General features: G+C 40.0%; 3 protein-coding genes across 4 annotated transcripts in view; all 3 read right to left on the minus strand.

Annotated features, from left to right (window-relative positions):
- Positions 1–76: 76 nt before the first annotated feature.
- Positions 77–2,105, minus strand: LOC120420767 (zinc finger protein 883-like). The gene is made up of 2 exons (XM_039583873.2): positions 566–2,105; positions 77–506 (listed from the first exon to the last, which is right to left on the minus strand). Exons 1-2 carry the CDS (start codon positions 1,863–1,865, stop codon positions 127–129), a joined length of 1,680 nt encoding a protein of 559 aa, XP_039439807.1. The 5' UTR covers positions 1,866–2,105; the 3' UTR covers positions 77–126.
- A 386-nt stretch (positions 2,106–2,491) lies between these two features.
- Positions 2,492–3,438, minus strand: LOC120420778 (superoxide dismutase [Mn], mitochondrial-like). Its single transcript, XM_039583890.2, has 2 exons — positions 3,304–3,438; positions 2,492–3,241 (listed from the first exon to the last, which is right to left on the minus strand). The coding sequence occupies exons 1-2, from the start codon at positions 3,339–3,341 to the stop codon at positions 2,617–2,619; spliced, it is 663 nt and encodes a 220-aa protein (XP_039439824.1). The 5' UTR covers positions 3,342–3,438; the 3' UTR covers positions 2,492–2,616.
- Positions 3,439–4,501: 1,063 nt separating this feature from the next.
- Positions 4,502–17,204, minus strand: part of LOC120420745 (protein Skeletor, isoforms B/C) — a 53,693-nt gene continuing 40,990 nt past the window's right edge. Inside the window, exons 5-11 of one of the 2 annotated variants that reach the window (XM_039583841.2) lie at positions 8,491–8,910; positions 8,398–8,418; positions 7,978–8,335; positions 7,432–7,912; positions 7,244–7,374; positions 7,019–7,188; positions 4,502–6,961 (exon numbers count right to left, since the gene is read on the minus strand). In XM_039583841.2, the coding sequence (XP_039439775.1) occupies positions 6,788–6,961; positions 7,019–7,188; positions 7,244–7,374; positions 7,432–7,912; positions 7,978–8,335; positions 8,398–8,418; positions 8,491–8,910 (1,755 nt within the window). In that variant the 3' untranslated portion in view covers positions 4,502–6,787. The remainder of the gene's footprint in view (positions 6,962–7,018; positions 7,189–7,243; positions 7,375–7,431; positions 7,913–7,977; positions 8,336–8,397; positions 8,419–8,490; positions 8,911–17,204) is intronic. The other variant, XM_039583842.2, reaches the window with a different exon arrangement.

Raw genomic sequence — 17,204 nt, forward strand, 5'->3', positions numbered from 1 at the left:
ATATCTGATACATCTTTATTCAGAGTTTGGGAATCAGTGTACTCTATGACAAAATAAACCACACACAATGCATCACTACTGCTGAATAGATAATTTATTAAGTTAATCCGCGTATAAAATATCATTTCATGTCGACGACTCATTCACCGCTTCCCCCACTTTCTGCTGCTGCCGTTCCTTGTCGAATCGTCGGTTCAGCGTGGCCACACTGGTGAACGACAGCTCGTCCGGCAGCTTTGGATCGTCGCCGGCTTGCACGTGGACCTGGTAGTGCTGGCGCAGTTCGGTCAGCAGTCGGAAGCTTTCGTCGCAGCGATCGCAGGCATAGGGATGAGCTCCCACGTGGATCTTCGTATGTTTGACCAAATCGTTGCTCTGCGAGTACGCACGATCGCAGTAATGGCATTTGTATGGCTTTTCTCCTGTGTGGGTTCGCATATGGCGCTGCAGCTGGTGAGAGTTGGCAAACTTCAACGTGCACAACGTACACGGGAATGGACGCAGTTCTGGAAAAGAGTAGGTGCTTCACAATAAAAAGAAGGATGTTCAAATCGTCTTTGCTTACTTTCATGAACGCGAATCTTGTGCTTGATCAAAGAGTCCGACTTGGTGAAGCCGGATCCGCAGAGGTCGCAAACGTGATCGCGAACCTTTGTGTGCGTGACCATGTGCTGAATCTTTTCCATCCGCGAGAAGAACTTCATCGGGCACATCTCGCAAGAGAACGGTTTATGACCAGAGTGACGCTTCATGTGGGTTGTGAGGGCCGTTTTAGTGTGAATCAATTTGTCGCACACGGTACAGTTGAATGGTCCGTCGTGATTTCTCATGTGGTAACGCATTGCATCTCTCGTCGGGAACTCCTCTTTACAAATTTTGCAAACGCTAAACTGGCCGGAAGCGTGACTCTTTTTGTGCTTTTCGAGACCGTACGGTTTGAAGAACACCAAATTGCACTGGTCACAGTGGAGCACACAGTCCGCGTGCAGTTTCTTGACATGGACGTTCAGTGCGTAAGCATTTTTCTGAACTTCACCACAAACTTTGCAGGTCTTCGATTGATCACTCTGCGCTGAAGACTTTTTCTTGCCTGCCTCGGCGGCGAAAGGATACTTTTTACCGTGGCAATGGCCCAGCTTCTGGTGGTTATTCAAGCTGCCCTTGGTCACAAAGGTCTTTCCGCATTCATCGCAAGTGGCCGGTCCCTTATGGGTCACTTTGTGGTATTGCAATCCTGAGTACGACTTGAACGATTCGCTGCAAATCCGACACACGTGTGGACGATCCGGATGATCCTTTTTCATGTGTTTGCCCAGCTGTGAAACCTTGTCCACCACTTTGGAACATACTTTACAGGTTCTCTTTTCGGTGTCGTCCTCCTCCCAATCTGAGTCACTGCTATTGTCACCTCCGTCGTCCGACTTATCATCATCGGCGGCGTCGTTTTCGTCCAGCTCGACCATCATCACTTCCAGCGGTTCCACCTTGATCTCTTCCAACGGATCGTCAACGTTGTCTTTCGCTTCCTCAACCACTTCTTCTTCGACTTCCAGCTTCACGGCAAAGATCTTATTCAGTTGCCGGTCCGTTTCGATGCACTGCTGGTGCAGGTTGAATGCGGCTACGATGGCATTTTTGCACGTTTCGCAAGCATTGGCCGGCCACTTGGGCGTTGACTCTTCCGGCGCTGGTTTGGCGAAAATCGGCGCGCATATGACGCTCAACATGCCGTGCAGACTGAGTTGGCCAGACGATGAGGACGATTCGTACAGACTGCTGAAGCCAGCTTCCGGTGTGGCCATACAGACTCGGCAGTATTCCGTCATGTCCGTTGTTGAGGTGGACATGGTGTTGAACGTTTGCATAAGTTTTTTTGTACGAATTTCAGTGCTTTTAAGGGGCAGCTTCTTTTAATCCACTAAAAATGATGGCTGTTACTGATTTTCCAAAACTATCACTAAACATTGATTGCCGATTAACGAATGGAATCGCATTGAATACATTTTCACTGAAAATAGCAATGATTTTGTAGGAATACTGCAAAATTTGCTTCACTTTAGTTGAATATCTGAGAAAAGTTTACAAAACAAGAAAAGTTGAAAATCGATCCAAACTTGAAATGTCAAAATAGTCATAAATCAACGAATTCGAGCAGTTTTGTGCACGTTAAATAATTTTTCATTGATTTTGTTTTGTCTGTCATCAGCGTGTAAGATTTCGAGTGACGGTTTGTAAACAAATCAACCTACAGTGTCGTTCCGATTTTGTAGACACTGCCAACGGCAATTTTGTACCCTCCTACGTTTTCACCAGCGTTTTCGGGTCGTAAAGCCCTATGTAAATTTTAGCATACATTTGCAACGATAAAAAATATTTTTTTTGTGAAGATCTGCATCATCTGTGAAGTGTCTGCAAGTACCTACCATTGATTTTCTTCATCTTAGAGGTAAGTCATGTTGTGCCCAGTATAGAATAAAGAATTATTTCTAGATTTTGGGATAATTTCTCAATTTATTTAAAAAAAATATTTTATTCACAATCGGCTAAGGCTGATAAATAAACAAAAGAATTTTAAATTCCGTTGCCCAATTTAAATTTCCGATACAATTTGTCCAGTCACTTGTTCACCGTACAGCGCAGTTTCTCGTACCGCTTCGACACCTCCTTCCAGTTGATAATCTCCCACAGGGCATCAAAGTACTGCGCGCGATCGTTTTTATACTGCAAATAGTACGCGTGTTCCCACACGTCTATCCCCAACAGGGGCATCAGCCCGGTTGTGGCCTCCAGTGGGTCTTGATTCGCGCACGCGGCAATCCGCAGCAGCTTCCGGTCCTTGTCCCACCCTAGCCAAACCCATCCGGAGCCCTGAACGTTCAACGCCGCGCCGCGAACCAACGCCTTAAAGTCCTCCATCGAGTAGAAATTGTGCTTCAACGAGGCTTCCAGCGCCTTCGAGGGGGCCGTACAAAGTGGGGTTAGGTTCTCCCAGAAGAGGGAATGGTTGAGGTGACCACCGCCGTTGAATTTTAGGGCGGGGCTCAGCCTGATCACGTCGGTCACGCGGTTCGAGGCAAGGGCTTCTGTGAGTTGTTCTTCGGCGGCGTTTAAATTGTTGACGTATCCGGCGTGGTGCTTTTGGTGGTGAAGTTCCATGATTTCCCGGCAAATTGTGGGTTCCAGGGCGGCATATTCGTAGGGGAGCTCCGGGAGGGTGTGCTTGGTGCGGCAGATGGAGGAGCTGTTTTAAGGGGGCTTTCATTTCATAATTGTTTCTTGAATAACTGTTTCTTTAGAAGTTACCTTAGAAGCTGCACAGATCGGGAAGAAAATTTCCACATTTTTTTCGGGCTTCAAGTTGACACAGCGTGTTTGTGCCGTCCTCTTGAAAGTCTTTGTCTACTATGATGGATTGGTAACATTGAATTATTCAACTTTTGGAATTTAAAATTTAGTTTAAATATTTATTTCCTTCCTTGACTTGACGAAAAGTACACACTACAAGTTATCGTATCCAATAAAGCAACAAAATTACAATTTAGATAAATCATTTTTATGTGATTGAACCTGGAATATAACCGGCTTCTATTTGTTAAACATTCCCACAAAAAGTTGTAACCATCATGACACAATCTTTCATTTTGTGCTTCCTTTTGAAGTTTTGGAATCGTATTCGCTAGCGATTCGATTCGGGTAGATGATTCAGATGATTCAATCGACACTGAGTGAATGATCAGTATAGTAGTAATTAAAAAATCATGAAATAAAGTTGGATTATGTCATCACAAGTAATCGTAAACTTCTCCTTCGTAGATTGTACCATTATGTTTATTTCTATATATGCTTTTTATCAAGTCGTTTCGTTCCTCTCCTCTCCTGCTCCGAGAGCCTCGTTTCCTTCAATATTATTGTCCTTTTAAGATGTTTGTGGGTGCGTGCTGTGCAGTTTGCGATTTTTCGTCATATCAGACTGGGGTGCATGTTATTGTCGTTTAGGTGCAAGTTTAATTAGTTTGTAAGGTGCAATTTTATTCTTCTTTGAGAGGGTATGATTTACTTTTATGTGTTGGGTTGGTACGAAATTTTCGAAATTTATTCCTATATGGCGGTAACCAAAAGTGAACCGAAGAAACGTTTGCTGATTTTGTCTCAGCGTGACCAAAAGTGGTTCTTATTTTGATTTAAATGCAGTATTTTTTTCACTGATAATTTGAATGTTTAAACTAGTATGAATAGGATAGTACGTGTATTAGTATGTGTTGCTTTAAAGATGTGACCAAAAGTGCTTACTTGTAAATGCGATATTGTCATTCCACACCTTTACTTCTGTTTTTATTGTAATTTTCTGCTTATATATCATTCAACATTCAGCTTTCTCGTGGTACATTGCACATGTTGCCTGTCTAAAATGATCACGTTTAAAGATGGTACTTAAAAAACTTGCTCAAGCAGCTCGATTTAAGCTTATGTTACAGAGTTATTGTCTCGTTATTTCCTTCAATTTATTTGTTTAGAGTAGGGTTGCTTGCATGCGAACGAACTTTGTGAGAAGTTTGAATGATTTGAACTCATCTAAACTTCTCTCAAAGCAGTTTCACTCGATTAGCATGTCTGTAAATAAATGTAAATCTGTTTCCATTTCCAACGTTTTTGACAAAATGCTTGCTTTTATTAGTATTTCTTAATTAGACACAGTTTATCTTGTGTTTTGATTTTGTCTAGCTCTATAGACAGTTGTTTTCACTATGGTGGAATGCCACCTATTTGTCAGTAATTGACAGTTATCGTCACATGTTGACCAAATAATTTCTGTGTGTTTTTTTTAATACGATTTGTGTGCCAAAGTTTTCTTTTGTGTGTTCGCTTTTTAGTTATTGTCACGTTTATTTTATGGTATTGTCAATCTCGGAAAAGATTTCAAGCTCCGCATTGTTTTAAGATTTTTGCTTTGCTGCAGAGCACTCGCAACGGATTTACATTTACACATAATTATGATTAATATTTACAGCATTTTGTTTGTCACTGCGTACAAAGAAGTTTGTTTTTTGTTTCCATTTTTTCTCAGTTTTTGTAAAATTGAATGAATTGCATTACGCCAGCCTATGTTTGAGTTTCGTTTATTAAATTTACAGGTTTTGCTTTTTGTGATTTTTCTCATTAGCTTAAACTTGCTCACTTTTAACAAAGTGTGTTTGATGTGTATAGTAAAATTAAAATTTTTGCAAAGTTTCAAACTAAACAATTTTCTTTTGTTAATTGTGCGAAGTTTTGAAACTATACCCTAAAATAATTCGTTTCGTAGGACCTCAGTTCAAAATGGGCGCTTAGTTTTAATATTTCTTAATCTATCTAAGTTGAGAAATTCCAAAAACACTTAAATTTGAAACGTGATTTTATTGTCGTTATGTTTTCTGCTTGTTATTGTCGCGAAAATACGAATATTGTATTTTAAACAGTTTGTTTTTTTTTTATTGTCACTTAGTTTAACTATTGTTTATATCTAGTTCTCATTTAGGATAATTACTTTTATGGTTAGCTTAACTTTCCCATAGTAAACTAAGCCCTTTACAGGTATTTTAAGTTTTCTCTCCATTCTGCTTATTGTCACAAGTTTTACTACAATAGTTTACAGTTGCAAAATTTTACAGTTGCCTTCATATACGAGAACGTAACAAAATGTACCACAGTTTCTGACACTTGCTCGTTTATTGTCACTCGTACACACTCACCCGTTATTGTGTGAGTGCATTGTGTAAAGTCAAAACAATGTTGTATATAAAAATAAACAATAACCGTTCGATGTTTGCTTCAAATGTACCTTAAGACCTTAAGTTTTTTGTGTATAGTCTCTTGTATTGTTTAGTTTTCGGCACAAACAGCCAGATGGGAAGTCTCCTTGCCGCCGGTGTCGCCATCTAGTGGTGGGTGCATTCAACTCGTGTAGCACAGATGGCGTTGCAAGTTTGTTTTTATCACATCTGATTGTTTGTGGTTGCAATAAATTTAGCTGATCTACTTTGAATTTTGATCTGAAAATTAACGCTTAGTAGAATGTACTGTTTTTTTTGTGTGCTAAACAATGCTTAACTAATTTCACCTAGCTGTCCACCAATTATATCTCAATCATACCGTAAAATCCAGATCGTGTGCGATGCCTGGCAATGATATTTGCACGATCCTTCGGCTCTGCCCGCTGCCTTGTTCTCGCATCCATCTCTCGTTCTCACTCATACACTGAAGATATGTTTTTTCAAGCGATATCGCATGGTTGTGTTCGGTGTGATTTGTTTTTAAATTTAATGTAAATTTGTTCGCTCTAGTATAGCTCCGCGGTTTGGCCGTGTGCCACGTGCGCCTCCATGACGGTTTGTGACTGCGATGAGCTCGGCTAACGGAACACAACACTGTATTGTTCGAGTCATGTCTTGCGCTGTGCTAGCGTACAGTGGACGGATATAGATTTGATTCTTTAAAAACAGGTTTTTGTTTGTGGTTTTGCTAGTTGAAAACAATTTCAAAATTAACAATTCAACTTTATCAAACAACAATCAATTTCTCAGAGTTTAAAACAAATTTGAAAGCTTCAACTTGACCAAAAACAACAATTAACAATATAGACTCAAACCGCCACAGAGCACGCGTTACGCGAGCGCCATCTGTCCGTCGGAAATTGGTTTAAATTTTAGCTACGCTACTAAGCCTACACCGCCGCCGCCGCCGTTGGCGTTTGCGCTGGCACTGCCGAGTTCGAGGCTCGGAACTTTCCCGAAATGGACAGTAGTTACTATCAGAACTGGCGCCGGCCGGAGGCGACCATGAGCAGACTGGTGACTACGGCCGCCACCAGCAGAGCTATACTGTGCGAACTCACGGCGAACAAACCATGCGACCCGTTGAACTTGCCCGTCATGCCCGGGTTCACCACGTGGATCTTCCAGCCCAGGTTGCGGTGGGTGTAGCACTGTTGAGGGAATCGAGTTGGTTAAGGGTCAAGAGTGGATGTTTGGTTAGGTCTTACCTGGTAGTACACCATGTCTGGCGTGTCGTCTGCGACGGTCCAGTTCAGGTAGACGGGCGGCGAGTCCGTTTCGTCACAGGCCAGGTACAGCGTCTTCATGTAGTCCTCGAACTTGGCGATCTCGTCCGACCTGTCCACGGAGCGGTGCTTCCACTCGCAGTAGCGACCAGCTGTAGAGTTTGGACCATGTATTTGAGTTGGAGATAAGTTTTGAGAAGTACTTACCAGCCGTTGGTAAGGGGTAGCCGTCCTTGTCGAAGTCGACCCCGGCGTAGACCGTCTCACGTCTTCGCTGCCCATCGGTCAGTTGACCGTATCCACCTTCGCTGGAGTCCGTAATGTAGAACGGATGATACCTAAAAGAGGACAAAACTGTACAACTCCACCTCTTCCAAACAATAAGCAAGTCCTACTTGGCCGGTTGCGTCGAGTCATCGCCGCCTTCGATCAGGAACGTGTACGTCTGGCCTCGCTCTACGTAAACCTCGGGGATCAACAGGTCGTTCAGGTACCACGCAATACCCCACGACGGATGGCCGGTCAGCGGAGTGTAGCCTCGCTTGCCACCCGTCGGTCCAATTTTGGCCGTAATGTTGCGTTCCCCGTTGATGACCCGCGTTGGCCAAACGTCCGGCCCTCCCTCCTGGCGGATACTGTCCAGGGCGTCCTTGCAGGTATGATCGTCCTTGGAGGAGAAGTTGATCTGAATGTCGTCCGCGGTCACGTCCCGGAAGTTGTGGGCGTTAGCCTCTTCCTGCGAGTTCAGCGGACCAACGGCCGCAATCACCGAGATCTGCCGATCCGACGGGTAGGCCTGATCGTTGATCGGTTCGTTCGTTTGCAACAGTCGACGATACTTGACGGTTGTGACTCCATGACTGCGATCACCAAAAACTGCAAGTCAAAAGATTCCTTGTAGTTCAAAGACCCATGATCGCACACAACTCCCACGAACTTACCAAACTCCACATCGTTCTTGCCACCTATCCGCTCGTCCGGACAAACTCCATGCTTGCCGTCACACTGAGACAGTGCCGAAATGTAGTAGTCCTCGGCGCGGAACCGACGCTGCTTCTTGTCGTAGAACGCCACCACCACGTCCGACCCGATCATCATGGGCTGACCGTTCTTGCCCGATATCCCGAACGCCATGTACTGATCCTCCGAGATGCGACCGTTCAGCTCGATCTCCACGTACTCGCCGACAATGGCCCACTTCACGTTCATCTTGCCCGGCAGCAGCTCCCGGCAGTTGACGTCCTTCGGTTTGGACGTTGTCCCATGCGCTATGACCGTCGGCACCGTCGACGATGTGGTCTACGGAAAGAGAATCAACAGGTTAGCAAACATCAAGCAGAGCGTTCCAAGTAGCCACTTACCGGTTTGTACCACCATGGCGGCTTGCGAAAGACATAGACAGTCATAATAGAGCTATACTTAGAGTGTCTACCCACGCCCCACCCCCTACTTACCGCGATCTTGGTCTGTCCAAGCGCCGGCGGAATGTCCAGATCCTTCGGGATGTACACGTGGCCAAAGTTGTGCCGGTACTCGACGCACCACACCGCCAGCCAGTCAATGTCGTACATGGTCAAGTTTCCGGGCAGCTGGATCTCGATGTCCTCGCCCTGGTAGCCCCGCAGCGGTTCCAGCGAGCCAATCTCGTTAGGAACTTTGATACCCATGATGTTCGGCTCGGACCCGTTGCCGACCCAGAAGTACGCGTCCGGTCCGGCACCGTCGTAGTGCAGGTTCGGGATGTAGAACGTCTTGGCGTCCAGGATGCTGATATTGCTGGAGCGGAGCCCGTGGGCAAGCCGCTTGAACTCGGGCAGGACGCGCGGCTTGGGAACCTCCAGACCTGGCGGGATGAAGATTTCACCAAAGTCGACCTGAAATTTTGAGGAAAGACGTATTTTTTTCGTGAAAAGTTTTTGAAAAACGTTCAATGAAACACTTTGTTCGTGGTTCTAAATTTCATGAACGCTTGTTCACGATTTTGGGCACAGATTTTCTTTCCGTGTGGATTTTCTTGTTTCATGCGTCAAACTCTCAATGCACGTGAGCATACTAAACGTCAGTTTGGTAGCAAATCAGTGCCATGATTCCGTAGCCGCATTGATTGTCACAGGTTTTTTGTTTGGGTGTAGCATAAATAATCATAACGATTATTGCAAGGGGTTCTTCTCAAGAACTCTCAAAAATCTACCTAAAATTCAAAACTTATTCAAACCTGCAATTGACACTTTTCCAATTATGTTGTCATTCATGGCCTATTTACAGCATCACAATAAAGATCGACCCCGGTCAACAGTTATAATTTAGGGGGAAAACGCTCGCGTTGGGAAAATCCTTCCTTGCAATAAGAAGTGACGTAAAAGTCTGCGGTTGACATTCATTGAGATTTTTCTTGTGGCACGCCACAGCACGTCGCACGCCATTGTGCGATAATTGTGGGTGACGCGGTCGTTTAGTTTGAGGGCGTTGAAGGAATGTTTTGAAAGACCTAATTGAAGTTGTGTTTTTCAATTTAATTTTGAAATAATTTCAAAGCAAACGCCATTTTCTGGAAAACCCCACCATCGTATGTTTCAGGGTAAAAAGCAAACATCTTTTGAAGCACCCCCCCCCTCGACAAAGTGGACGACTAATTTGCTATGCAATAATGCCATTCAAGTAGTGGTGCTGCTCGACATCTTTTCCGGCGGGCCATGATGACCGGCTAGAATAAATAGTGGCATAGAAAAATGTTTCCCTGGAAGCCCCGGAGTTCAGGCTTCTTCAATGGAGAGAAGATATTCCACATAAAGGAGCAACTTTTGTGAGTAATTATGAAGCGTAAACATAAAAGAAAAGTTTGCCTCTCCAGCCAACGGAGAAAACTGCAGCCGAACCGAACACAACCGATGCAGCTTATAGGGTGATGGTATCGGTTTTGGTTGCCATTATTGGTTTTTCCTATTGCAGATAACATTTAAGGAATTGATTTTTTTTAATATATTCAAAAAAACTTCAAAAAATTAAAAGAAAATAGAAGTCTAACCAACATGATTGCAACAGGATTGCATGTGTGGGATCGATCAAAAATATTTTCAATTTTTGTGGAATTCCAATGCACAGCTCAGCAAAAAAAAAAAAAAATCGGCGAAAAAAAAATCTCTTCAATACTTGGATATTTGGAAAATTAATGGTAGCAAAACATCTGCATTTGAAAACACCTTTTTCAAATGTTAATACCATGGCTTGCAATTTAAATTTTTATATTTTTTGCACGAGTTTTTTGTTACCACGAGTCGTTTATCCAACGAGGTTCACCGAGTTGGATAAATACGACGAGTCCTAAAAAAATCAAGCCTGGAGTTTTTTTTGAAAAGGTCTTTAAAACATGTAGATGACAATAGCTTGTAGGTCCTTTTTTTTAAAAAAAAAAAACTCTGGAAGTTTTGCAACGAGTTTCATACAACATTTTTTTGCAATTCCGTAAAACACCCTTTGAATGGAATTTTAAGTCAAATATCCACGTATTTAGTCAATCCACCATTTAAATCACATAATGTTGAAAAGTATTACTTTTCGAAACAAGTGCTGAAATGTTCAACTTTTCAGCATCCATTTCAGTGTTGAAAAGAAAAACTTTTCAGCATTTATGTTCTTATTCGAATTTTTGGCAGAGAAAAGTAGGCCGTTTTGTCGTTCTGTCAGAAAAAGTAAACAGTTTCAAGACGCAATTGAAAAAGTATTTTTTTGGTGTTTTTTTTTTCAAAAAGTCGGAAATTTAAGCATTGTTGTCTAGTGCTTGAATATATGTTTACAGATTGAGTCTAGAGTTGTGTATAATTTTAAAATCTATTTTACTCAATTCTTCATTAGTTCTTAATTCGTCATTAGTTCAATTCTAGAGTTTTTTTTAAAGTTCCTATAAACTATTGTGTTTCATATGTTTATAGGACCTAATAAAACACTTATTCCACCTTAAGGTGGTTGGTGCTTTCCTCACATTCATGTTGTATTTTCAAATTAATTTAAGAGTTTTTTTATTTTATTTTTTTTTATTTTTTTTTCATTATTTTTTTTTAATTATTATTTTTACCAGAACAGCAATTTTCAATTCTTTTTTAACCAAATCTCCAAAATAAAAGAGAAAAAGGGGCTGTAATTGAATTTAAAAGTGCTAATATGCCAACATTAGGTGCACGATGGAATTGCATGCTGTCCCCCTAGTCTTAGTAAACAATGTCTTATGAGTTGTATTTTTCAGTAAAAAGTTCGTGTAAATCTTTGTCGAGACAAAATGATGTATTCAGCAACATAGTTAATACAGACTTTTTCCAGAAGAGACGCAGACACTGCTTAAGCAATGTGGCAACCGGGCGAAATGCATGCTGCGCGACACGCGCGCCTATGCAAATTGGCCCGGCCTTTGAGGTTAGGCAAAAATCACTCTTTTTAGTAGCTACAAAAAAAACTTTTTCATGGCATAACTTTAAAAGTACTTCACTAAACAGAATAAAATTTAATAGGGTCTTAGGGGACCCCAAAAGGAACAGAATAAGGCGGATCCGGCCAAAATCGGTTCAGCCAGTTCTGAGATAATCGTGTGGAAAAAAATCATGTCTACACACATCCCCACAAACATTTGTTCAGAATCACATTAAAAATTTTAAAATTGTATTTTTACGTCAAATCTACCATCACTAACGTTGCTGCCATAGTTTTAAAGACAAAAATCAATGTTCTTATAAACTTTTTAACAATATACATATACATTAGGGTGGGTACGGATTTTGAAAAGTTCTCAGATCAAGTTCTGGTGTGGTTCCCCTTGTAGGTACGTGGTAGCTGTTTGACATGCGGCGTCGCGGTGTTCATCAAGGATTCATAGCATGCTAAGGAAAATATGATGCTTTTCTCGGGAAAACCGTTGGTTTCGAAAACCCCGGATGTATTGCCGTTGAGCTCGATGGGGGTTGAACGCATCGACCTGGTCTCTTAGGAAAAGTTGTTCTCCAGACGATTCCGCTCATTTCTGGCCATCCTAGAAGTTTCTACATGTTTTCCCCAGGCCTGTAGGAGCGAATGAACGAAAATTCAAAATTTTCCATAGTAATTTCTATGTAAACTTGAACCCGCTTGAGACAAGTCACTTTTCAACCAAATGAGCTGAAATTTGGCGTGAGAGTCTCTATGGGTATGCCCTACAAGGGGAACCACACCAGAACTTGATCTGATAAATTTTCAAAATCCGTACCCACCCTAATGTATATGTATGTTGTTAAAAAGATTAGAAAAACATTGATTTTTGTCTTTAAAACTATGGCAGCAACGTTAGTGATACATACATATATATATATATATATATATATATATATATATATATATATATATATATATATATATATATATATATATATATATATATATACATTTTTGGTCAAATTGTTAAAAAGTCAGAGATTTGTCTGATTAAAAAAAGTACAAAAATATCGATTTATATTGCATTTTAAACTGAATATCTCGGGTGAGTTTTCAAAAAGCCATAAGAGCCATTGGTAAACAAAGCCCTTTTTGCATCGGTATTCGACCTACTTAGGATAAACCAATTTCAAAAATGGTTTAGATTGTTCATCTACACGTCCTTCAAGTGCCCTAAACTAAAAACAAATGAAATATTCTTGCAATTTAAAGAAAAACGAAAATTAGTGTCGGAGGTCACGGTGGCTCTTACGGCTTTTTGAAAACTCACCTGAGATATGAAGCACAAATCAAATGTTTTCATTTTTAGTATAACATTAAATATCAAAAATGCTCGAGATTGTTCAGCTACACGTTCTCCATGTGCCCCATACTTGAAATAAATGAAATTTTGTTTCATTTTCGAGAAAAACTAAAACTAATGTCAGAGGTCACAGTGGCTCTTACGGCTTTTTGAAAACTCACCCGAGATTTGTTCTACTGAAAATTGCTATCCAGATTTTTAAGCGAAGTTAACGGTACAAATGATACACGCCATGGCCAACTTTCTTTGTAATGTTGGTACCACTGCGTGATTTTGACATTTCGGGCGTGCACTATTTGTAACGCCATCTTCGCTTAAAAATCTGAATACATTTTAAGATTATTTCGAACTGTGTTTTAAAAAGACATAAAATTTAATATTTACAAACAAATTTTATCTTCTAATAGTGATTTTTTTTTTCTTCTCAAGAATGCATTCTATTTTCAGATTTGAACTCATTTTTATTGAGAAAATCATGACATTTGGCGAATATTGAAATATTCCTATTCACCATTTTTTTTGAATAATATTTGATTAACTTTTTAAACCTTTTTGCTTGGACCGATTTTTCGAAAAGCTGCCAAACTTAAAAGATCTGTACCGAGCTCCAGCGTGCTCCAAACATTACTGTTATATATTTACCAAAAGTTGCGCAAGGATCTGGCATAAACGCCAGTGATGTCAAGTAAACGCTTCAGTGGCCAGAATGCCTCAAAAATTGAAATATTAGAAAAAATGTTTTGTTACGGGTAAAATTTAATCTTAAATTCAAATGCAAAGCGCCAGATCCTGTTACGTCCAATCAAGCCCATATTTAGGATTTGAGCCAGTACGTCCACCGGAACAAGCCACTGAATTCCCGACAAAAACTCATTTTTGTTACAGTCTAATATTCATTTTCTCAAGTTAGTAAGCTGTGAAAACCATAAATTAACTTGAAAAGATTCGAATAATGAAACGGATTTAGAAAACTTATATTCATAAAAATGTGATAACTTAAAAAAAAGTGGTTTAATGTAGCAAAAACCATAAAAATATCTTCAGTCTTATTTAATTCGACATCGAAAATCCCCATCCATTTTCCCTGCTTAATTCAGACAGTTTTTGGTTGTAACCATTTTGTACACAATTTTTGTTGTTGCTGTTGGTGTGTGCGTGTGTTTTAGTTTCATTCCTAAGTGTCCATTCCAGAATGCGGTGTAATCTGTAGGGGGTGTGGGGTGGGGGAGGAAAGTCCCCCCCTTCCATCTGACAAATTGAGAGAAAATAGAGAAAGTTCACCGATTATTTTGTTCCCTTTTTCGTCCTTTTATGAAATTGCTGAGAGAAAATGTGATAATTTTATCATTATTTTGAGAGAGGGGAGAAAAAGCCCCCAAAAAAGAAAAGGGCTTTGTGATAACAATTTACTCTCTTTCTCTCGCTGATTCCCACATTTCCTTTGTGGGGGTGAGGATGGGGGAGGTGTGAAAGGGACAACCCTAGGATTGGGTCATTTCTCTCCCCCCTTTGGACGCATGCGCTCTCACTCACTTCAACACCCACCAACCTGGACTGGCTCTGGCTGCTGTCTGCTGCTTGTGGTGGCCGTGTCCTTGCTTTGGAGGGTTTATTTAAGGGTGGGTTCATTGAAGGTAGGTGGGAAAACAAGGTTGGCACTCGCGCCAAGAAGGACGTCGCTGCTTTAATAATCTGCTTGCATTTTTTGTTTTAAGTGTGAGAAATCTTCAGGTGGTGACTAAAAGTGAAAATTACCATTTTGAGGATCATTAAAGTTACAAAAAAAAATTAATAATATTAAATTTACAATCTTTTTAAAAGTTTAATTTTCCACACCCAACTTTTTTTTTCTGCGCTTTTGACCCTTACAAAACATTAGCCAGGTTTATCACTGTTTTTCCACCATCCGTGTGTTTTATCCTGTTTTTTTTTGTCGTGTTGTGTTGTGTGTCCTTTGTGGCCAAAATACGGTTGGGAGGGCGCGAGGGCAGGGGGATGGCCGGTCGGTGGTCAACGAAGGATTATGTTTGTTTGAGCGGCCCCAAAAGGACGACCGCAGAAACCACGCTGAGACGAAAATCCGTGCAGATTTTTTTGTGTTGGTCCCTTCCGAAAATTTCGCCGTCAGGAATTTTGATAAAGCTCTCCGTTTTATGTCGAGCTGGTGTTTGCTGCTGCTGCTGCTATGGGGACAAAGATCTTCTGTGCCATATTGTGGAGGAACCTCGGGGATTTGAGGGGCAGTTGTGGGGTTGAAGTTGGGTAAAAGGACTGGAAAATCTCATGTTCTTTGTTTGCCAGGATTTAGTTTGAGGACATGAAAATGGAACAGTGGATTTGTGTCGAAAATGCAAGAGCACTATAGCAACTAGCTGGGACGTGAAAATGTTTTCCAAAAAATGATTTAACAAAGTTTGGTATTAGTTTTAACTTGCGCGAAACTAATAAATGTATCAATAATAATTTAAGGTCAATTTAACGTTTTCCTGGAATCAATTAAGGCCAATGTAAAATTTTATTTCAAATTTGTGACTCCTGCGCATCCGTTTTCCCTTCCCTTCATAATTTCTACAAAAATTAGGAGACAGAAAAAATATTGAGGGGTATTAAAACTTTAAGCATTATTCGGCTACAGTCCAGACTTGATTATCAGAAGTTCAAATTATCGAATTACGATAAAAAAATGTTTTGTCGTGTTATTTAATTTTGTGCTTTTAATTATCAAATTCGAGATCTATTATCCCATTTTAGTCGAATTTGAATAGTTGATTGTCTATTAAATAACAAAATGCATTAAAAACGCTTTAGCGTAGTTGATTGGTCAAAAATAAGCAAAATAAAGATTGCAAAAAAAAAATAATTAAAAAATACAAATATTGAAATAACAAGCCATAGTTTCAGCATTTTCCTGCAAAAAGTGTTTTAACAAGCATTTGTTTCAATTCCGTCGTGAAACTACTTACTTTTCCTGTCATTCTCGAACGACGAAAAAGCCTACTTTTCTCTACCTAAAATAACAGAATCGAATAGAAACCCTTTTCAAAACAAACTTCTGCTTTTCAGCTCTGAAACGGATGCGGAACTTTTCAGCACTTGTTTGGAAAGTTACACTTTTCAATTTATTTTGATTTAATCGATTTATTGACCAAATGTATGGACATTTGACTTATAATTCTGTTCAAAGGGTGTTTCTCGGAATTGCAAAAAAAATGTATGGAATCGTCGTATTTATCCAACTGGGAAGGTGAACCTCGTTGAATAAATGTACGACTCGTGCTGAAAAAATCTTCTTTTTGCAACTTGTTGCATAAACTACTATTACACTAGTTCAGTTGTTTTGCAATCATTAATTTTCAAAAAATGATTGATTTGAAAAATGCTCAAAATTATTCTTAACGCATTTTAAATTAATTCAGCTAATTGTACTTAAATTTCCGTTTAAATTTTGAAGTTTAAAAATAGTAGTTTATGCAACAAGTTGCAAAAAGAAGATTTTTTCAGCACGTGTCGTACATTTATCCAACGAGGTTCACCGAGTTGGATAAATACGACAAGTGCTGAAAAAATCAAGGTTTGCAACGAGTTCCATACAACATTTTTTGCATTTCTGAAAACACCCATTGAGTGAAATTATAAGTCGAATGTTCATGTATTTTGTCAATAAATCGTTTAAATCAAAAAAATGTTGAAAAGTATTACTTTTCAAAACTAGTGCTGAAAAGTTCAACTTTTCAGCATCCATTTCAGTGCTGAAAAGTAGAACTTTTCAGCATTTGTTTTGAAATGTGTTTCTATTCGATTCTGTTATTTTTAGTAGATAAAAAAGGGCTGTTTCGTCACGCGAGAATGACAGGAAAAGTAGGAAGTTTCAAGACGGAATTGCAAAACTTTTTTTTTGCCCCTCGATTTACGGGCCATGTTTAAAGGGGGGGGGGGGGGGGGGGGTAAAAAAAAACTTTAAATAAAATTTGTACCAGCCTTACTATCAATGTCTTTCCAATTCTCGGAACTAAGATCTTTACTGAATTTGATCTAAAATCACAAAAACACTTCCAAAAATGACCATTTCCGCGCGAACGGCTCTAAAAACGATTGAAAAATGTTGCTTTTCGATATTAGTGCTAAAAAGTTCAAGTTTTCAGCACCCATTTCATTGTTGAAAAGTTGAACTTTTCAGCATTAGTATTGAAAGGCACTAATTTTCCATTCTATTAAATATTTTTGGTAGAAAAAGTAGGCTGTTTCACCGCTCGAGAATAACAGAAAAAGTGAGTTGTTTCACGACGGAACTGCAATTTTTTTAAACTTCAAAATTCCTATGTAAATTTAGGACTAATTAACTAAATACAATGAGAAATGCATTTCCCTGCTGTGTAATTCATATGTAGCATGTTTGAAATCTTTCAAACC

This window comes from Culex pipiens, chromosome 1, assembly GCF_016801865.2.
Source record: "Culex pipiens pallens isolate TS chromosome 1, TS_CPP_V2, whole genome shotgun sequence".
NCBI classification, from domain to species: domain Eukaryota; kingdom Metazoa; phylum Arthropoda; class Insecta; order Diptera; family Culicidae; genus Culex; species Culex pipiens.